Here is a 22,509-nt window from a genome sequence, read left to right as displayed (position 1 = left end):
CGTTAGGGAGCCTGCAAATCAGTCCTGATTTAATTCTGTGCATAGATGGGACAATTGTTTAGTTCTTACATACACATCAACTTAGAGATAATGGTCAGATAATCCTCTGGTTTTGTCAGGCTGAACTTGCAGACCAGTGAGGGGTCCCAGTCCTTGCCCTTGGGAAAGCTTGCAGTCTAGTGGAGGTTCTAGGACCCACTGGAGAAAACCAACTAAACGTTTTCCAGGCATTTGTTCAATAAGCATAGCAGTTCAGTGGATGTCATCAGAGATAGTTTATTGGATGTCTAATCTGAACTGAATTTTAAAAGAAGGAGATGGATTAGAATCCTGGAGCTTGAGGCAGGAAGGGATTGTAGAGGTCAGCCAGGCCAACCCCTTCACTTTAAAAGGGTGGAATGCTGTCCAGAGAGTGTGTTGAGATGCCCAGGGCCACCCAGCTGGCCAGTGCTGTTGCTGGGGCTGGTTGCTCTAACCCCACTCTTCCCCCCTAACATGGACAGGACCCATGGGCCAGCAGGTGGTCCCCAGAACAGCATGCAGTGGGGTCAGGACCTCCCTGGGGTCTTACGTGGAGGGATTGTCCACTGACCCACAAGCTCTCAGGGCCTCTGAGCTAGCTGTGGGTGTGGGCAAAGGCCCGTTGGAGCCCTTCATGTTTAGTTTAAATTCCAAATATGTCCCCCTCCCTTGGGTTTCTCCGTTGGCTCTCCTCAACCTCCCTTGCTGCTCTCAGGTTTGCATCCGTGCCTGAGCCTTCACAGGGTTTTCCACCGTGGAAATCACAGGGACCCTCACTGGTGTCAGAAGGCAGGAAGGCTGGCTCCTGGGTGAGATCTCCTGCTCTGCGTGAAGTGGAGCTCCTGCGTTGGCAAAGCCCAGCGGGCCTGGCCCCGAGGGTGCCTGTGAGGGCAGCTGACGGTGTCTGCGTTGGTGGTTTATTAGGGCATGTGTCTGTGTGTGCAGGCAAATAGCAGCGGGCTCTCAAGAACGTGACTGTTACTTAGGGAGGAGGAGGAGAGGTGGTGTGCGCAGGCAGTTTTCACCAAAGATTGTTTCCTGGAGGAAGCGTGCGGTTTATTAATGAGGATTCCACCTGCCCTGCTAGGAAACCGGAGCCCCGCTGGAGAAGGGGGAATCCCCGTGAGAGGGCGAGGCGAGGTGGGGATGCAGCGAGAGGAGGAGAAGGAGTGGTGATGGCAACAGGGATGGCAGTGAGCAGGGTGTCCCTGGTACACGGCACACTGTGGCAGCCTCTCCTGAGTCAGCTCTCTTCTCTCTTCTCTGTCTCCCGGCTTTGGAAAAGCTCCCTGTGTTCTATAGCTGGGGTAACTGAGACACTGTGGTTAGACAGGTTACAGTCTTTGGAATGTGGATTCAGTCTTTGGTCTACTACTCACAGATGTATGAGCAGTGATTATAATGACATTTTTTTTACAGTTAAAAAGATGACTGGTTTTTCACCTGGCCTGACTATGGGAAAGAAGGGGCAGATGGTGAAGGCCAGAGGAACATGGCCCTGGGGTTGGTCTGGGGAGGGCAGGGGAAAGGCTGTGTGGAGAGGTTGTGGGTTTTGGTTTCTGTTCATTCTTTCTTTCCCTCGCTGCTTTGGTTTCCATTTCATTTCTGTTTCATGTTCTGAATGCCCTAGAAGGAAGGGACAGACAGCTCTGTGAAGGAGGGTGGGAAATAGGACAGGAGGCTGAGGTTGGGAAATGGATATGTCAGTTTCCATCCCAGCCGCCTGAACCCTCTGCCACCTGCCCTCTCTGGCCAGCCAACCCCAGACTTCTAGGAGCAATGGTTCTGGTCCTTCTCCCAAGTTTCCAAGCTCCTTTTCTCCTAGCCGAGAGTAGCTCCTTGCAAGTGCCCTGCCCCAGGCCAGTCTTGCTTAGAAAGCAGGTCTCTTCCTTTGGTGAACAGGAGTTGTTATTTCAGAATCTGTGAGACTGTAAGATAATAACCTGGTGGGTTAACACACGCCAGGGTTTATATGCAGCTGACCAGGCTGGCCCTGATGGGAGCCTTCCTTTGGAAGGCTGCATCCTTTTACCTTGGTGCTGATCAGCCAGCCCATTTCTGGAACTCTCTTTGGGAGCTCCCTTCAGGCTGTGGCATGCTCCTTTGACTCTCTGCAGGATGGCAAATCTTTGTTCCTTCAGAGGTTTTTTGGTTCTTGATGTTTAGAAAGTGTTTTGTTTAAAGATGACATTGAGCACAAGTCAGTATTGGGTGCAGAAGTCCTGCTGTGTTTTTTAGGCCACGGACCTGTCGCTTTACGGCCACACTTGGGAGTCAGGAATAATCTTGGGGCCTGAGTCTTTACCACACTCTGTCCAGTGATACAAAAGAGAATCAGCCACATCCTTGCCCCTGGCACAATTGCAATCAGAGTTTTTTAATTTGTTTGTTTAAACAGCTTCATTTGGGTAGAATTAGGCAGCAGACTTTAAAGTGGTGGGAAATGTAAACCTTCCTAACTTGGACTCCATTGTGCCGTCTCCCTGGCACGCTGACTGGGCAAGAGTTGGGTTTGCTTCTGGTAAAGTCGAGGGTGGGGAACAGGCAAGGGGGAGATCCTAGACCTGGAAATGGGCAAGGAAATCTCCAGAACCTTTACTGTAGTGGCACCTCACCGTGGCTGTACGTTCACATCACCAGGGAAATTTTAAACAATGCTGAGCCCGAACCCCAGACCAATTAGTCAGAGTCTCCCCACTTTACAGAGAAGATATTGAGGCTTCCATCTAGGATAAAGGATCAGCTTTGACCTTTGCCCCCCCAGCCCCGGTATCACAGGTCAGAGGTACAGAGGCAAAAGATATGTTGTTAAATGAGTAGAAGAGACACAGATTGTTTGGAATAATCATGACCTGGAAAAGTAGACAGAGAGTGTCTTCCAGTAAAACAAAACAAAACAAAAAACAAGAAATGAAACATACAAAAGCCTCCGGATGGATTAACATGGTTCCTGAAGAGGCTTTGATGGTAGCTGAACGGCCTCATGACCGAAAGCCAGCTGATGGTGGACAGTCACGTGTGAGCCTGCCAAGAGGTACAGGACAGGCACGGGAGCCCTCCCACCCCTCTGAAGTCCCCGCTTCTCCGTTCCGCATCCAGCCAAACAGGAGCCTCCACGTTGTGCAGGATGAGTTTGAGGACTGTCTGCGTGACTGAGCTCTCACTCGCTCACCACGCAACGTTCCCTCGAGTGGCTCATTTCTCTGTAAGGCACTGCCTCCTCCAGCTGGTTTGTACTGCTTCTGGTTATACCAGTAGAAAGCTTAAAACAGGTGCTGATGTGTCTTCACACGTCACCTCCTGCTGATTTCTGGTTGTTTAAGAAAGTGGGTGTGGTACAGTTTGGGGCAATCAGCAGAGAACTGCTAAGACCCAGACGTAGAGAGCGGACTTGAGCACACAGGGAGGGGGAAGGGTAAGCTGGGACAAAGTGAGAGAGTGGCACGAACATATATACACTACCAAATGTAAAACAGATAGCTAGTGGGAAGCAGCCGCATGGCACAGGGAGATCAGCTCGGTGCTTTGTGACCACCTAGAGGAGTGGGATAGGGAGCGTAGGAGGGAGACGCAAGAGGGAGGGGATATGGGGATATATGTATATGTATAGCTGATTCACTTTGTTATACAGCAGAAACGAACACACCATTATAAAGCAATTATACTCAGATAAAGATGTTAAAAAAAAAAAAAGAATAACACGAAGGAGCAGAAAACAGGCTGACACAGATCAGTGTGATGGACAAAGTATCGAAACAAAATCTGGACCCTACAGCCATGGACTCTCCATGGCCTGACAGTGGCATGAGAACTCGGGCACAAATGGGTCAGGGCATCGTTTTCTCCTCAGAACTCCAAGGACATTGTTTGTTCCTCAAATTCTGAATGGAGAATTCAGCTCATAAAATGTTTTCAGGGAGGGCTTCCCTGGTGGCGCAGTGGTTGAGAGTCCACCTGCCGATGCAGGGGACACGGGTTCGTGCCCCGGTCCGGGAGGATCCCACATGCCGCGGAGCGCCTGGGCCCGTGAGCCATGGCCACTGAGCCTGCGTGTCCGGAGCCTGTGCTCCGCAACGGGAGAGGCCACAACAGTGAGAGGCCCGCGTACCACAAAAAAAAAAAAATGTTTTCAGGGAGACATGGGTACAGCGCAGTTCTAGGGAAAGTGTGAAGTGGGCGACTTCTTGGGGCTACTCTTCCTTCTGCCGTTTTCTGGTTTCTGTTTGCTTGTGGTAAACTGTCTGCACACAGTGGTAAGACTTCTTCATCATCCTTCCAGTTCATCCTGCATTGCTGGGCCTCTTTACTCCTGGGGGGCCAGAGCTGTGTGTGGCAGGGCCCTGCTGCCCTTGTGCAGCAGGAAGTCCTCCATCTGTCTTGTCCTTGCTGTCCCTCACCCACTCCTCAGCGACTAGTCCAGCCCTCTACCCCAGTGTTCAGTTTGTCTCCTTCCCTGGACTACTTAGTGAATAGGTCTGATTTGAAAGCTACTTCTGCTCCATCACTGCTCAAGTGCTGGGCCTTCCCAGGCCCCCAACACTAGGATTCTGACACCCTGTATACCGCAACTAGTACCAACTGAGCAGCCTCCAGCAACACACACTAAGCAGAAACCCTTGTGGCCCCTCCCCTGGTCTGCCGGCGTGGTGCTCATTGCCAGTCGCTGCTCCCCCACCCGCCACCAGGATGGATCGATGTTACATTTATTTCAGCAGCTGTTTCAAGTGAGAATCTGCCACATATTCATAGGTATGGGGTAAATCTCAGGTGGCATCACAGGATTTGGGGTAAATGGGGTCAGGCCATCTCTGTGCTGCTGGAGTGAACAGGATGTTCCTCATTCCTGGGGAAGGAGCTTTAGCACTCCAAACAGTATATACCCTGAGCGTCCAAACCAGATTATTTGATGTCTCAGTTCCAGAGTTCTTGTGGCTTAATAGAAGACCTGAAATGGGCAGATTGACAACTGGATGTCTGACACAAACGGCTGAAACATCCACCCAACTGTGTGACTCTGAGCAAATTCCTTCCTCTGGAATTTGCTGCCCTCAGCTCTGAAATGAAGGATTAGCAGCAGTAAGCTTTAAAGTTTCTTCAGGCTCAAGCATTCTGTTTCTCTCTGAGGCAAGGTAGCATGACAGATACTGGAATCACACTAGATTCAAATATGATTTTACCTTCTTCTAGTGACTTTAGCAAGTTATTCAACCGCCCTTGGCCTCAGTTTCCTTAACTGTAGGGTGGGATAATAAGAGCAGCTACTTGTGAGTTTCATGTGAGGAATAAATAAGATAATGCGTATAAAACGCTTAGCAGGCATAGATTCTCATGTGCTCAATAAGATTAGCTTTATCATTAATATATGTTTATGTCCAATTTTAACTTAAAAAAATGGCCACTCCAAGTTTGGCTCTCGTTTTATATTTCTCTCCAGCTTAAGGTTTTGAGCTCCTCGAGATTTAGAGCCAGGTCTGGCTGCTGGTCTCCTGCACGCTTATGACTTCACTGTGCCACTTCCTTACTGTAATGGAGAATCAGCCCCCATACAGGCTCTTTTCCACCTTAGGACCTTTGCATAGGCTGTTCCCTCTGCCTGCGTTATTCTTTCTACAGCGTTCCCTTAACTAGGTCCTTCTCATAGTTTGGGTCTTTGTTTATATGTCATCTCCTCATAGTGGCCTGACCACCTGATAAGTTGTTAAGACTTATCACAGTTTGCATTTATTCTTTTTATCTAGCTAATGTCTTGTGTCCATCTCTCCCGCTAGTGCCTAGCACTGGGCCAGCCACAAAGTAAGTGCTCAATAAATATTTGTTAGATGAATAAATTAATGAATTAATGGATAATATGTTTATAGGACACCATATTATTTATGTCATATTATTATATGACACCATATTATTTATGAAGCCCCTTCATAACTAGGCTCTCATCATGAAGGCATATAAATCTCTGTAAGGGATACAGAAATTGATCAGCCAGAGCCTGGCTGTAGTTACCCCACACGTGACAGCTGCCATGCAGAGTAAGCACAAGATTATGGCAGTGCATGGGAAGAGCCCTTATCCCAGTAGGGATGGAGTGGGATGGGGCAGGGGTCTGTCAGTGAGAGACTCCTTGGAGGAAGAGGCATGTGAGTTGAGCTTTGTGAGTAGAAGTTGCCTAGGCAAAGATGGGGTTGAGGCGGGCAAGCCCAGAGGCATAGAGGAATGAGAGGCCATAACCAACATCAGGACTAATCACGATGTTAACAGAGACGTAGATGATATGCTGTTTGTTTTGGCAAGGGGAAGATCAGGGAGGACCCCAGGGAGAAGGTGACCTCTGAATCTGACCCCTTAGCCAGATGATAATGGGAAGTATCCAGTGTGGTTCACTGATGTGGCCTGGATGGAATCCAGAGAGATGATCTGAGCTTCACTGAGCCAGGAGCCTGGGGAGGAGCTGAGGGAGCAGGGAAGTGGTATTTGGGTCCCTGAGGCCAGACCTGTAACCCAGGGTGAAGCCCTGGCCTGTGGTTGTCACCAACAGGTACACTGCCCTGCTGTCCAGGTCCCAGAGCAACCTTTAGCTCGAGACACTGGTACCTTAATCCCTGCTCCCTGAGCTAAGGCCATTGAGTCTTCTAATGTGTGAAACAGGACTGGGAAATAACAGTGGCTAAGACAGAGGAGGCAGATCCACAGGCCAGCAAGCAGACAGGTCATGTGAGTATGTGCATGAAGGCACTGAAGGCTTCCTCCAAAGGCACTTGAAAGTGTTATAAACCACAGTAACAACTGTATCTAATAAAACCGCTTTGGGGGACTGGGTTTAACAGTGGGCTGCTAAACTGTGATCTCTGCCAGCATGTTGGGGGGGCGGCGCTAGGAGTGCAGAGGGTCAAGGATGCCATGCCTCTTCCTCATTGTCCACATGGAGGCCCTCCTGACCTGGGAACATCCTCACAGAGTTCTCAGCCCAGTGGGTCAGGAGATGGCTCTGGGGCATCAGATGTGGGCAGGATCCACAGGGACCCAGAGAGGCACCCAGAACTTTCCCGGAAGTTTAAGTGAGGCTGCCAGGTCAGGTGTATGATAAGAAGCAGAGAGGGAAGCTCGGGAAGGCAGATCTCCAGCGGGCATCTGGTTGAGCATAGATAGCTATATTGGGGAGGGCAGCCACCAGGCCCTTCAGGGAAAGTCTCTCTAGGCTCACAGAGGAGGAGCTCGGTCTTTGCAAAAAGAACCAGAGAAATGCACTTCGAGGCCAGAACTCCCACAAGCCTGGGCTTGCAATAAATGACTCCCTTCAAGAGAGCATGAGGCGGGCTTCCCTGGTGGCGCAGTGGTTGAGAGTCCGCCTACCGATGCAGGGGACACGGGTTCGTGCCCCGGTCCGGGAAGATCCCACATGCCGCGGAGCGGCTGGGCCCATGAGCCATGGCCACTGAGCCTGTGCGTCCGGAGCCTGTGCTCCGCAACGGGAGAGGCCACAGCAGTAAGAAGCCCACGTACCGCACAAAAAAAAAAAAAAAAAAAGAGCATGAGGCTATGGAGAGAGAAACCCACTAATACTTTTGACAGACTTGTGTATAGCAAAGCTGTTGGCCCACCTGGCAAGCATTGTTCTGACTGCAGAGTTGTGTGCTACCTCCTGTTTATTAATGCCGGTCCTCATCTGATGTAGACAAAGTGTGTATCATTAAACTCTCACAAACCACACCTATGAGAGTCTAGGTGTTGTCCTTGGATCACCTAGGGAGACTCCTGGGCCTCATCCCAGACTGATTTCATCAGAATATCTGAAAGGGGTCGCTGAAATCATCATTTTAAACAAGGGTCCTGGGTGATGATGAAGTCAGTAAAGTTCGAGAAGCGTCGGCATCAAGTGGCACAAACGCTGTTTCGAGGTAGCACGGGCTTGCTGAGTGCAAACAGCCCCAGTGACGTGATGAACAAAAGAGTAAATGGTATAGAGCTGAGTACAAGAACTATCTGGTCAGTCATCCAGTCACTCAGTATACATTATGTCCTGGGCCCGAGAGCCCCTGAGAGTCCATCAAACAGTTCACAGTTGGAAGGGACCGTAATTTATCACAGAGGGTGAGAAGCTGGCCAAGGGGGCCCAGGTCTCAAGCCCCCGTCGGGAAGCTAGTGGGGCAGGGGGGAAGGTGCAGTGGCTGCCTCTCTCTAAATCGGGGGGCATGGGAGATAGAGAGGGTCGCTCACCCTCCTTTCCCCTCCTTAGGTGGATTTGAAGGCCTGCTGCTCCAATCCTCACCATACACAATGCAAATTCTGCCCCTGAAAATTTAATTTGGGCTAAGAAATATCACTGAAAAGGTAAATAACCCAAAGGGAAAAGGAAGGCTGCCTGTTAGTTATGTTCCAGTGTAAATTGGTTTGCTGCAGCTGCTCCCCATGTGAGCACACTGAGTGAGAGGAAGGGAGGTCTGGGCACATGGAGGCTTGGGGAAGAGGGGGGCTGGGGGCAGCCAAAGAGCAGGGTGTGGACCCTGGTTGTTTCTGGAGTCAGGGAGACAGGGCCAGGGGAGGGTGTGTACCAAATGCCACCTCTGATGATCCTGACACTTCCTCCCATCATCTCAGAGACCAACCAGGAAGACTGCTTCCCTGCTCCACCCATGTCCTGCCCCAGCACCCACTGACACTGCCCTGACCAGCCGGACCAAGGCCTCTTAGCGGCCAAGCGCAATAGTTCTCATCTCAGCTCATGACCTACCTCTCTGCATCCTTTGACGCTGTAGTTCCTCCTTGAAATCCTCTCCTCCCTGATTTCTTTTCCACTCCTCTCCTGGTTTTATCTAACTTCTCTGCATTTGTTCCTCAGGCTCATCTCCTTTCTCCTCCCATCTCTTAAAATTGATATGCCCATCAGTTCTATACTGGACTCAGAAGGTTCTTTTCATCTTATGTGTCTTCACTGGGTGATCTCACCCACTTCTGTGCATATCTACTGCCACAGTTCATGGATTTACTCATTCAGCAAGTGTTATTGAACACCTACTATGTGCCAGGCACAGTATGACTCCCAAGTCAAAATTTACAACCCAGATTCCTCTTTTAATCTCCAGACTATATTTCAAATTGCCTTCAGAATTTCATATATGTATGAAATTTATGTATGTATGACTGTGGCTCTGTTTCTTGAGACAGGGATTCAGGTACAGATGATTTATTAAGGGCATGATCTTTAGGAAAGACCCATAAGGGAGTCAGAGGAGCAGAGTAGGAAGGGGCAGGACTGAGCAAGGCTGTGGTCTGAGATGAAATCTAGCTGGAGGCTGACTGGGGGAGTGAGAAGCCTCTGGAGCATAAGTCACACTTCAGAGTTACCCCGCCTTGAGGGAAGGGCACCCCTGTATAAGAGAAGCACTGGCCCCCCTGGGGCGGGGGTATAACTGCCCAGGCATCCTTTGGAAAAGGTAAGTCAGCCAAAGGTAAGTCTCCTGACATGGTCTCAGGCAAAAGCTGATTGCTGCAACACTTATGGAGCTGGGAGCTGGGCACAGTGGTCAATAAAGAGGCCCTGGCGGGGACACCAACTATGTCTCCTCCAGCAGCTAAGCCTCACGTAGTACAGATCCGTGCCCAGCACCATTGTAAGTGCTTTATGTGTATTAACAAACTTAACCTCTAAAGTAACCCTGTAATGTAGTTACTGTTATTCACATTTTACAGCACAGAGGTTAAAAGTAACTTGCCTAAGGTTTCTTGATAGGTAAATGACGGAGCCGGGATTCAGATCGAGGAGGGTTGGCTCTAGATTCCATACCCTTAACTACCACTCCTCCTACATCAGTGTATTGAGTCTTAGCCTGGCCCAGGCACTGTGGGCACTGGGTAGTGAAATCAGTACAAACAGCCCTGCCCTCATTGAGGTTACTTTCCAGTGAGGGAAAATGGACAATGAATAAGTAAAATACATGACCTGAATGGAACTAAGTGCTAAGGAGACCAATAAATCAGGGAAGGGAGGTAGGGAGTGCTAGGTGACAGTGCAGCTATAAATCGGGTGGCCCAAGGAAGACTTCACTTAAGTCCACTTCACTTTAGTCCAAAGGAGGAGGTTTCTCTGCTTCTGTTCTCCTGCTCAGTCTGCTTGACCCTGGTTTACTCTCCCTCTGCACAGCTGCAGGGTAACCTTCCCAAATCACTTGCTCACATTCCATCCCTGAATGACACCCTTCAGTGGTTCCTGATTGCCCTTAGGATAAATGCACCGCTTCTGCCATGGTACAAGAAGCGTCCTGACTTGAGGCCTGCTTCCACTCTCGCCTGTTCTCTGGAAGCCCTGCTTCTACCGTTGCAATGCCCAGGCAGGGCAGGAGTACAAATGGAAACCCACGTACCCTATATCTAAATATTGAAAATTAATACAGCAAGCTAACGAACTGTTAGATAAAATGTGTTCTACCCTACCACCTTGACAAACATACCTTCACAGCGACCTAGGAGGCCAGCTTCAGATTCAGGTTTGTTGGACCCCTGGGTTCCATGCTAGAACTCGGCAGTGCAGGGAGCTCTGCCTACCTTCTCACAGCCCAGCTGTGTCTCCCACTGCGGGGGTCCTCATGCGTGCACGTGGATTCCCGGCTCGCACATGCATGTTTTAGCCACACCTCAGGCCGAGGTGCTCATACTGGTGGTGTTCCTTACCCTTGAGGAATTGGACTTGGGAGAGAGGCACACATGGGCCAAGGAAGCAGGTAAAGACCTTTGAGCTGAGAATTTTAGGGTTTCGGGTACAAGGAACTTGGTCTAGAAAAGGATGGGGGCAGCATGGTCTCTTTCTGTCAAGTGTCCTCGTTCCCTGGGGGGAGGGTGTGCAAGAGGAGGGTCGGATCCCAGAGTAGGGCTCTCTGAAGCATTCAGACAGCAGTTCCTCATCACTCTGCCTCTCGCCCCTGTGCCTAAACCAAAGTGAATTACTTGAACTTCCTGAATATGCCATGCTCTTTTGCTTCTGTGATTGTGCAGACTGCAGAGTGGAGGTCATCCACTTGGATTCTTTGCCCTAATTTCCCCCATCTCCTATGAGCTCCCTAATCTCGTCCCCTCATCATGACCCTTCACGCCACACCCAGTCACAAAAAGACCACACGTAGTGGCAACATGGTGGGTCACATTATGTAGTGACCTGAGCTTGGGCTTTTGGAGTCAGTGGTCGTGGTTTTGACTCTGCGCTAGGTACTTACCAGTCATGTGACCTTAGGCAAGTTCTGTGCCTCAGTGTCATCATCTCTTACATGGTGATAACCATGCCAGGTTTATCCATCCTGAGGATAAAATGAAATAACGTATGTCAAGTGCCCAGCCACCATCCCTGGCACAATAAGTATGCGATGAAAAGTTCTTTTCCCTCCTCCAGCTATGTTCCTTGTTTCAAACCAAACACAGAAAGCACCTTGGTAGATTAGCTGTTTTCACAGAAAGATGCCAATTAGGTTATCTCTCAGCATTCAGCCCCTGGGCCTCTTTCCCCATCTTCTGAGCTAGTGAGAACTTCCTAGAGAGAATTAGTACCTTATTTCTCTTTTAGTTGTCAGAAGTCATTCGTTAATAGAGTGTAAGCTATTCCTGATGACCACATTTAGATACTGGGATAGTCAATCTCCAGCTCTTGGTAGCAACAGTGACTCTGTTGTTAGGGACAGAGTTTCGTCATGTCAGCACAATTATGGTAACAGCGATGGAGCCTGAGGAGCAGGTGAGCAAGGAAGTCGGTCATCTCTAAGGGAAGGGAAGACCCACAGTTACCGTGCAGTGCCTGGCATAAGTGCGTGTGCAACAAATGTGAGTCAGGCTAAATGAAACTAAGCTCAGTGAGAAAAGCCATTAAACTGCCATAGAAAAATAGGTAAAAGAAATGGTCAGGTTAAGTCACGGAAGAAATTCTTATAGGCCAATAAGCTATAGCCAGTAATCAGAGGAATGCAAATTTAAACGTAACGCCATATTTTTCTTGGAAAATTGGCAAAGATTTAAAAAATTCAGTGACCAGTGCTGATGAGGATACAGTAAAGGGGCGGCGGTGGGTACTCTCAGCATTGCTGGTAGATATCTAAGCTGCTGTGCCCTTCTGTAAAGCAATAATGAGGATGATTTAAAAAAGCTGTGGTGTAGGTATTAGATGGACTATGTGTCATTAAATATAACTGTTTCAAAGAAATGTTAGACATGAGAAAAAATTCTGTGTTACAATGAAAGGTAGAACACTATATGGTATACAAATTACATGTACAAAAAAGGCTGGAAGGAAATAGGCCTGAGTATTATAAATCCCTACCATTAGTATCTCTTATACAGATTTTTGAATATTCTAACTTTTCTATAATTACTGGGTATTTTCTCATAATGGGAAAGAAATTCTGTAATTTTAGAAAAAGGCACATTGGTTTCAGACAGTAAGGTAGAGAGAATTATTTATGGAAGACCCTGGCCACTTACTGACTCAATAAGTGTCAGAGAAGAAGAGGTAACTCCTTTCCTTTGGGATATAGGATTTGTGGAGAAACAAAAGGCTCAGCTTTCCGCCTTGCTGAGTCTAATCCTTTGTGTCAACAAGAAGAGATGGAAAGAGTGTCTCTCCTCACCTGGCGAGCTTCCTGTGTAACTGGGAGGCCCAGTACGCTGCCTTCTGCTTGAGACATTCGCACAATCACAGCAGCTGTGGTCTCTTCAAAAGTCTGTGACATTTTCATCACTGGCTGAGATTTGAGAATGAAGCCTGAAACAGGGTTTTGTTTCCTTTTGTAGCCTACATCCTCCCATTGTGGCCTTACCTCCAGTAGCTATAAGCGATTGGTAGGTGGCGGTGCACGACTGTGGGGCATGCAACATGCACAGGGCTTTAAGCTAGTACAGTCTGGGTAGTAGGAAATTAAGCCAAACAACCTAAGGAAATGCTACACCAGTATTTATGTAAACATGTGAATTAACCAAAGTCCATTTTGAGTTAGAAAATAAATACACAGGTTAAATAAATGAAGGATAGAAGGAAAGCCCTCTAACTACCAAAACATAGACTTTCTTCCAAATTGAGGGGTTATAACTGTTTTGATCTTTGTTTTTTTTTTTTCTTTCAATTCTTAGGAGTTATAAAGTCCCAAGTGTTTAAATAAACTTTGCTACTTAATAAGTTATGTAGCAACGTCTTGATTCACTTAGCCCGATTAGTTTCTGGTTTTCAAGGTGGTCACTGTCACTTCATCTGGCCTTGATTTCAAGAGTAGTCTCCCCTGTCTTAACTTCCTGAAATGTGCCTTCTTATACCCTGACTCTTATAATGGAAGTACATGAGACAATGGGACCACATCCACTGTCTAATCAGTCCCACCCTTGTGGCCATCTGAGAGTAATCAGCGTGGCTCGGCAACCTGAGTTTTTCAAAGTTGACATACAATTTGAACTACAAGTAATACATCTTAAATACAATGATGTTATCAATACCTTGTGTACCATCTCTAATTAATTGGTAGAATTGGCCTAGACCCCTTTATTGAAAAAGATTCTTTGGCCCAGGTTGGGTTCAGTGGTAAAGCATAGCAGTGGCTGCCGTTGATGTGGGCCCGGGGAAGGACAGCGTTCATGCCAAGGACTTTCCATCGCAGATCTAAGGGCAGCAGCATCCCTGACTCTAGAGAGCTTGTATTCAAATGGAGAAAATATGATTCAACCCAGGAGCAAGAGGGAGAGACAAGAATTAAAAGAAAATCAAACATTATAGTGAATACCGAAACTGTAAACGTCCCAACAAGTGCAATTGACTACAGGGAAAGCTGAGTTACTTGCTAAGTGCTGGGAGAAGGCAGATGACCTTGGTCAGATGGGGTTAATCTCGAAAGGTTTTCTGAGGCAGTACATTTTGAGTTGGATTGCAAGGCAGCCAGGAGACCTGGTGTGAAGTTGGAAGGTTGGTCCAGATAAAGAGGAATGCAGGTTTCCAGATGCTTTTTGACTGTGTACTCCAAAGTCTCAGTGGCCCAGAGTGACCGTGCCTGACCTCTGACCTCCCTACAGTGAGGACGTGTGCAAACGTGGCTTCACCGTCATCATCGACATGCGAGGCTCCAAGTGGGACCTCATCAAGCCCCTCCTCAAGACGCTGCAGGAAGCCTTTCCAGCCGAGATCCATGTGGCCCTCATCATCAAACCCGACAACTTCTGGCAGAAACAGAAGACCAACTTTGGCAGCTCCAAATTCATCTTTGAGGTGAGGCCGACCTCTCTCTTAGCTCCCGTTTTCCTTCCCCTTCTGCCACCCACCCATTTCTCACCTGCACTTCTCCACCTTCCTACCGTCCCCAACATGTCAGGGGCTGATAATTCAGGATTCCTTGGCCACTGTGGCCTTGCCAGTGAGAGTCTCAGAAGGAATAAGAGGCCCCTGTGATTGTCCCAAGGGCACAGAGTCATTAGGCAGTCCTGTTACTACTGATGAGTATAAATCAGAGCAATTGTTTCTGGGGGACAACTTTGTAATTTGGGTCAAATGCCTTAAAAAGAGTTTATATCCACTGATCTCTCAATTCTCCTTCTAGGAAAATATTTTTAATATAAAAATTAAAACAGAAAGATGAAGAACTAATGATAACTATAAACAAAAAATGTCTACAAGGATATTCATCACAGTGTTTTTTGCAATAATATACACATATGTATACACAAATATTTACATGTATGCATGTCTATACATGCACATATGTATAGTTCGTATCCTAAATATCCATTAATTTGGGCAGCATTAGTACACAAATACTATGAAGCCATTAAAAATCATATTTAGAACAATAGTGTCATTGAAAAATGCACATGATATATTGTTTTTAAAAAGACAAGTTATAGGGCTTCCCTGGTGGCGCAGTGGTTAAGAATCCACCTGCCAATGCTGGGGACACGGGTTCGAGCCCTGGTCTGGGAAGATCTCACATGCCACAGAGCAGCTAAGCCCGTGCGCCACAAATACTGAACCCACGTGCCACAACTACTGAAGCCTGCGCGCCTAGAGCCCGTGCTGCACAACAAGAGAAGCCACTGCAGTGAGAAGGCTGCACACCTCAACGAAGAGCAGCCCCCGCTCGCCGCAACTAGAGAAAGCCCATGCGCAGCAACGAAGACCCAACACAGCCAAAAATAAATAAATAAAATAAACAATTTTTTTTTTAATTTATGAAAGAAAAAGACTTTATAAAACAGTATGGGCAATATAATCTGAAGTTGGTTTTTAAGAGTATAGTATATGGAGAGGAAGACTGAGAGATACATGAAAATGGTTAACAGTGTTTTATTTGAGGTGGCTGGATTATGTTTTTCTACTTTCTTTTGACAATTTTGTATTACTTTTATACTCAGCAAAAACATGTTTTTTAACTTGATTTTTCTAGAGACCATATGTGTCCCCTGAGAATTTTTAATGACAACACATTAAATCAATGATTTAGGAACCTTTGTTCCAGCCAAATCCGAGCTGTTCTCCTTTCTCGGAACTCTGGCCCCCATCTGCAAGAGGACGAACCCTGTGTACGTGTGTGTTGGAAAGGCAGACCTGCTCTTAATCTAGCAGCAACTTCTCATTCTGGACGTTTGTCTCCAGGGGCCGGGAGCGCCTTTGTGTGGGGTGGTGGCCCCAAAAGGTTGTGAGCACAGCAACCTGACCACCTGAGAAGCAGTTCTCTGTGTAAATAACACGAGAAATTTGACTTGGTGTAAGAACAGTTAACTCTCATGCTCCCCTAGAACCCCTTCCCAATGCTAGGAGTCCTGTAGGGAAATAAATGCTTTGTGTATTTTTTGGTTTGTTTGTACAGAAGCGGTGACAACAGGCCTATAAATTTATTAGCTGAAGCGACTGGAAACAATCTTTCCAAGTCTTGAAACTTTTGCTTCAGCCTAGCTGCCCAGTATTTCCCATCTCCCTGCACCTCCTTCACCCCAAATTGAGCACGCTTGTCTTTGCCTCCTAAACAAGAAGAGCAGGAGACAGAGGTGGGGGCTTCCAACTCAGAAGAATATTTATGACGTAGTGTTTTATAAAGAGCAGATGCAGTACTTAGTGCAGACCGAGATGGTAGGTGCTACAGAGATGAGAGTCCAGGCTTGTTCAATGGCAGATACTTAATGAATAGTTAGTGAATAATCATGGGAGACTTCCTGGAAGTGGTCAACTTTGAGCCAAATTCAAAGGGGAAAGGGCTGTAACACAGGGCTTTTCAGGGTTTAATGCGCAGATTCTCCTGGGGATCTTGTTAAATACAGATCCTGACCCAGAAGGTCTAGGTGGGGCCTGAGATCCTGCATTTCTAACAGGCTCCCAGGTGGTGCCCATGTTGCTGGTTTGAGGGCTGCATTTTGAGTTGCAGGGATCTGGATCAGCAGAGGCTTGTGCCACTGGTTGCACATTAGGAGCGTTTAAAATCACCCCTGCCCAAGCTCCAGTCCAGGCCAACTAAATCAGAGTTTCTAGGGGTGGGGCTTGAGCGTCAGTGTTTTTTTAAACTCCCCAAGGGACTCTGATGAGTTTGAGAACCCCTGTTTCAGACACAGGCGGCTCCTTCCTGTGCCTTTGGAAGGAGATAGAAGGAAAAGGGGAGAAGAGGAGGCGATGCCCGGAGAGCAGCAAGACAGAGGGAGACGAACTGCTTTTAAGGGTTCCAGTAAGGATGCAGCCCTCAGATCGTCCTGATGAGCGCTCACAGGGGCTGAGCACGTGCTCCATGCTGGTGCCCTCGGCGCTTTACACACCGTCAGGTTTAATTCCAGCACAGCCCGAGGAGAAAAGCATTATTACCTCCATTAGACAGAGGATGAAACAACGGCTCTGCGAACTTAGTTTGCCCGGTTCACACAATTAGTAAGTGTAGGGCTGGACCCCGAATCCAGATATTTCTCTAGTAGCCTCTCCTTCTCCAGCAGAGAGAATCGAGAAATCCTGTAGGAAAGAAACAATCTTTCTTGGTACGTCGGGGTGGTTGCCTGTGCCGTCATTTGCTGCTCTGTGTCCTGGAGACAAACATTCTCCACTCTGCTCTCCAAGAGAGAGAGACTCCCTGTCCCCCGAGCCCTGTTTGTTCACTGCATCAGAGAAGGGCATCTGCTTGTGGGAAGAGGCAGGAAGATCGCCTCTGAGACCCTTGCAGCCCAAGACTGACCCACACTGCTTAATCCAACCATGAGGATATCCTAGGTTTTAAAGCTATTGAGAACTAGACCCCCTAAAATTAGATTCAGTCTGTTCTTCCAGCTTCTGATTCTAGCATCCTGAGCCGTGTTGTGGCAGACTTGGGGATGGGAAGGAGGAAGATGAGAGCAGTAGGAACATAAAGGCAGTCTTCCCTTCAATGGCAAATGGTGAGCAGGCGGAGAGGCTCTTTGAACCAGTAAGCCGGTCTTTTGAAACTGCCAATCTTAGCTGACCAGGGGGCTGCCTGCTCTCCCATTTGCCCTTTCCCAGGCAGGCTGTGGTCATTATTATATGGACTTATCTTGGCCTTTCCCCTTGACTTTCTCTCTTCTGCCTACGGCTGCCCTGGGGTCTTCCCCTGACTTGCCGCAGCATCACTGAGTCTCCCTCTCTGTGTCTGCCCATCCAGACGAGCATGGTGTCCGTGGAGGGCCTCACGAAGCTGGTGGACCCCTCCCAGCTGACAGAGGAGTTTGACGGCTCCTTGGACTATAACCACGAGGAGTGGATCGAGCTGCGGCTCTCCCTGGAGGAGTTCTTCAACAGTGCCGTGCATCTGCTGTCGCGCCTCGAGGACCTGCAGGAGATGCTGGCCCGCAAGGAGTTCCCCGTGGACGTGGAGGGCTCGCGGCGGCTCATCGACGAGCACACACAACTCAAGAAGAAGGTGCTCAAGGCCCCTGTGGAGGAGCTGGACCGGGAGGGGCAGCGGCTGCTGCAGTGCATCCGCTGCAGCGATGGCTTCTCAGGGCGCAACTGCATCCCGGGCAGCGCCGACTTCCAGAGCCTGGTGCCCAAGATCACCAGCCTCCTGGACAAGCTGCACTCCACCCGGCAGCACCTGCACCAGATGTGGCACGTGCGCAAGCTCAAACTGGACCAGTGCTTCCAGCTGCGGCTCTTCGAGCAGGATGCTGAAAAGGTAGGAGGGTGCTGGCCAAACCTGAGCAGGGCTGGGGTGGGGGGCATACGTAGCTTTCTAGGGAGAATGACGGAGACTGCTAGTCCAGCATTTTAAAGCTCCTCTTGTGGAGTGTTTATTATGTGCCAGGGATTGTTCTGTGGACCTTGTGTAAATTAACTTATTTTAATCTGGCAAGAGTCCTATGAAGTAGGTGTATTATCATCATCCCATTTTACAGATGAAGAAACTGAGAGGCTAAATAACTCGGCCAAACTAGGAGGTGCAGCATGGCTGCAGAGTCCATGCTTTTGCACTATTGGACACTGCCCCTCTCAGGGCATGCCGTGCGTAGTTCAAGCCAGCTGAGCAACAGGAGTGACAATGCTGTTACCAGCCACAACAACATGACTTAGCGGGTACTGCCCTGCAGTGTATTTGACTATTGACAAAGCACTTTCGCATACAGTCTTATTTAGTCTACGCAGCCCTTTGGTCCTTTGAGGTGGCTGGTGGTGGGTGTTATTTGATCTCAGGGCCACAATGGCAGACTTGACACAGGAATCCAGCTGTCTTCCATTTGAAGTCCAGGGCTCTCTTCCTGCCATGCCACTTCTTTCTGGAGGTTTTCCCTCAGCTGCTGCACACTTTGTCGAGCAAGATATTTTTCCAGCAGTGAATTTTCAAAGCTTTCCCCTTATCAGGGAGATATGAGAAAGTGAAAAAGGAAAATACCATACAGTGCCTCTTTGCAAATGTATCTTCTCTAGATGCTCTCCAAGCTAAAGAAGAGAGTTTACTGTTACATGCACTTTAAGAAGAGTGAAAGGGGCTCTCCTACCAGTTTTCTGAGAATAACACATTTAAATGCACAATACCACTCGTGGGAATACCATGACTCTCAGTAACCTGTGAGTTTTACAGACAGCGTCTGATATAATGGTTTTGTGTCTTTTAAGAGCCCCTATTGAAAATGTCTCTAGGTAGTTTAAGTGATGAAATCGGGATATAAAATGATATAATTATGATCCCAGTTTATGTAAGTGTGCTAGCAGAAGTATAGCTGGAAGGAAATTCGCCACAATATTAATAGTTTTGATTTCTAGGGGCAAGGCTTATGCTTGATTTTAATCTCTCTGCATAAATTTTCTGTGCTTTCCAATCTCTTATCATTTATAATCACATGAAAATCAATAGGTATAATTTTAAAAGAGTGCATGGCCCCTTTCTACAACAGAACTTTTGAACATCATTTAAGCCAGAGTTTGGAAGAGACATGCATGTAAAGGAGTTTTTGCACAACTTTAGGAGCTGCAAGGTTTCCTCTGGGCTTCCTGAGGGCTGTTTGTCCAGTGGCCGGGCAGCCTGGGTCTGACCCTGGCCTGGCCTGGATTTGGGGTTGCGGGCACTTGGACTACAGGATCCCCATCTCATATCCAAGTTAGGAGAGACACCAGGTCAGGAGCCAGCTGCTCTGCAGACCCAGAGGCAGGTACTTTGGCTCCTGTGACCAATGTTGGAAGGGTTTGGAACATTTCTTTTTCACTTGAGGTCTCTTCTGCTCTGCGGCAGGAGATCTGCTTTGCATCCTGGCCTGAGTGCCTGTTTCAGTGAGCCGGGACAGAAGAGGAGGTAGGGGACTTAGGTCTGCCTAGATGTGTCTGAGTTTGAGGCGCTTCACTGCATCCTTCAAGTTCAGGAAATGGGAAGCCAACGTAGGGCACAGACAGTGCCCAATCTCTAAAACAAAACAAAACAAAACAACATAACATACCTTAGCCCCAGAAGCCCCAAGGTAGGGAAGGCTGACCTAGAGTCAGCCAAGTGCCAGCCAGCCAAGCAGTAGTTGTTGCCACACATATATCCTCTCAATTCATGCTCGTGAGAATTGTGTGGTATATTATTATTCCTAATTCACAGTGGAGGAAATGGAAACTCAGAGAGATGAAACGACTTGCCCAAGATCACACTGCCAGTTGGACAGAGCCAGTATTTGTCTGTCTCCAAAGCCCACCCAAGCTCTTATCCAATAACCCTACTATGCCACCACTCCTAGGGTCTGCCTCACGCTACCACTGAATGCTGCTGGTTAGCCCCTGAGTCCCCTGGCCCATGATGACTCTAGGGAAAATCTCAGATCCCATCTTCTAACTCTCATACGACAGCAGGGGCCCTTAACCTTTCTGTGCTCTGGACCCCTTTGGTCTGGTGAAGCCTATGGACCCCTTCTCAGAATAATATTTGTAAATGTACAAAATAACATACAGGCTTGGAAAATAATTTTTGAAGTACAGTTATTAAAATTTTTAAGTATAGCAACATATGTACTTCTTTAGGAACATGTTAAACAACAAGATGGACTTGAAGTCTTATAACTACCATAATTTTGAAGTAGTGATGACCGTAACTGACATTTCAGGACAAACAGCCCTGATATGATATGAGAATGTGTGTGTTTCTATTGATGTCAGAGGCCCAAGTATTGGTAACATTAATGAAGTTGGTTGCCTCTGTTCATAATTGAAGAGGATGCTCTATTTTAGTTAGAGGTGAGTAAAAATAAAGGCGTATTTTTTCCCTGTTCGAATCCATGATCCCTGAATGCTGCTCATGGACTGTAAGTTAGGATCTGTGCTCATACCTTAAAAAGACGTGTATGTGCATGCGTGTTTGTGCACGTGTGTGTGTGTGTGCGTGCGCGTGTGTAGAGGGGGAGGGGTGGGGGAGAGAATATCTAAAACAAAACAGAGGGAGTAAAAGGCCGATGGGAAGAGGGCAGCCCAGGAATATTTCGGTATTGAGTCAGTGGCGAAAATGCTGCTCAGGCTTGACCCGGCTGCCACAGAAATGTGCTGGGTGAGGGGCAGGGGAGGAAAACAGTCCTTTTAAATTGCTTCAAGATTAATTTAAAATATCTGTGCAGAGCTAAGTGCCTCAGCCCTTGACTTATTTGGTGTTTTGGAAAGGGGGTGAGGAGGGTGGTGGCTTGGGTAAGAGTTGTGTGTGCATATCCTCATCTAAACAAGGGCCTGAGGAAATAGTTCCTGCATGAGCCACGTCTTAGCCTCCTCTCTGGTGGGAGGCTTGTCGGAGGCCTTTAATTCCAGATCTGGGAAGCTCTTGGCAATTGGAGGAGCCTGATGATCACCCAGCTTCTATTTTTGTAAAGGGGTGGGCACAGCGTCTCCCCTCTGGCCCTGTGGGTGACAGCTTCTTTCCCAGGCCTTAAATAATGGTCAGTGCTCCCCATTTACCAGCTGGCCTTGGGAAGTGAAACAACCCCTCCCCACCTTCCCCTGACCTCCGCAATGACCCTATGCATGCATCCCTCATCTTGGGGGTGGCGGGGAAGGAGCCTTTCTCTCTCCCAATTAAACATTTAGGGAGGAGGGACGCTGTTTTGCAGCTAATTCATAAAGCAGGCCACCCATTCATTTAATAAACTTCTGCTGAGCAGCTGTCATGAGCCCAAAACAAGGCACTTGGATAAAGATGAGTGAGCCAGAGTTTCTGTCTTGGAGCAGCACGTTGTCATCAAGTCCTGTTTATTATTACTTATGTCTGCTGTGTGCACCTCGCTGTCCTAGGCACAGCCTCTGTGCTTAGGGAGTTTTCAGAGAAGGGGAATATTGCAGCTCAGGAATGACAGGAAGCCTTAATGAGCGATTTGTGGGAGGGCTGGGTAATTCAGAGGTGATTCAAGTAACGCACAATGCACTTTGTTGGAAGATGTGCACCGCTGCCTGGGCCCTGGGCCCTGTGCCCTGTGCCCTGTGCCCTCTGGTCTGTAACTAATGGGCCTGTCCTCCACTGTGTTCACAGAATGCAGGCCAGTCCCTCCTCATTAGTCAGGCGCAGATTATGGCTCTCTTTGCAGCTCCATTTCACAGCCAGTTGCCCCCAGTGCTGCAGTGGACCCTGTGTGATGAAGGTGTCTGCCCTGCAGTCACATCCCATTACAGGAGAGAAGGGAGGCCTCTTTCCCATTAGGGGGCAGTTTATGGTGTTAAGCATCATTAAGTAGACTCGTTGTAGATGTCCCCTTGGAAAAGGAAAGGATGGGTGCTGCTCAGTGGAGGGTCTTCCCTAGCTTCCTCCCCCTTTCTGGGTGCCTGGGGCACATCTTAGGATGGTAGAACTGGAAGAGACCTTGAGATGTAAAAGTTTACCTCCCATGCGCTGTAGGAAACCCAGCCTTGTCATCCTGATGCCGGCCGTTGTGACCTCCTGCTGCCCATCTAGGTGCCAATGCCAATCATAAGTATCAGAAGGTACCAAAGCTGCTGCACCATCCGCCTTCTAACTGGGGGAGGCCCACAGTCTTCCAGTCTTTGTAGGGAAGGAGAAGAGCTTAGAAGGGCTCTGGGCATAACTAGACTTAACTGATGGAGGAACATTTGTC

At 48.2% G+C, this 22,509-nt stretch overlaps 1 protein-coding gene across 16 annotated transcripts in view; it reads left to right on the top strand.

The window, feature by feature from the left end:
• KALRN (kalirin RhoGEF kinase) overlaps window positions 1–22,509 on the top strand; it is a 642,647-nt gene that overhangs the window by 202,753 nt on the left and 417,385 nt on the right. For all 16 annotated transcript variants that reach the window (XM_079922559.1, XM_079922555.1, XM_079922558.1 and 13 more), the window contains exons 4-5: window positions 14,047–14,239; window positions 17,616–18,128. In XM_079922559.1, the coding sequence (XP_079778685.1) occupies window positions 14,047–14,239; window positions 17,616–18,128 (706 nt within the window). The remainder of the gene's footprint in view (window positions 1–14,046; window positions 14,240–17,615; window positions 18,129–22,509) is intronic.

Source organism: Stenella coeruleoalba (assembly GCF_951394435.1).
Source record: "Stenella coeruleoalba genome assembly, chromosome: 5".
Taxonomy (NCBI): Eukaryota; Metazoa; Chordata; class Mammalia; order Artiodactyla; family Delphinidae; genus Stenella; species Stenella coeruleoalba.
This window is presented reverse-complemented; position numbering and strand designations above follow the sequence as displayed.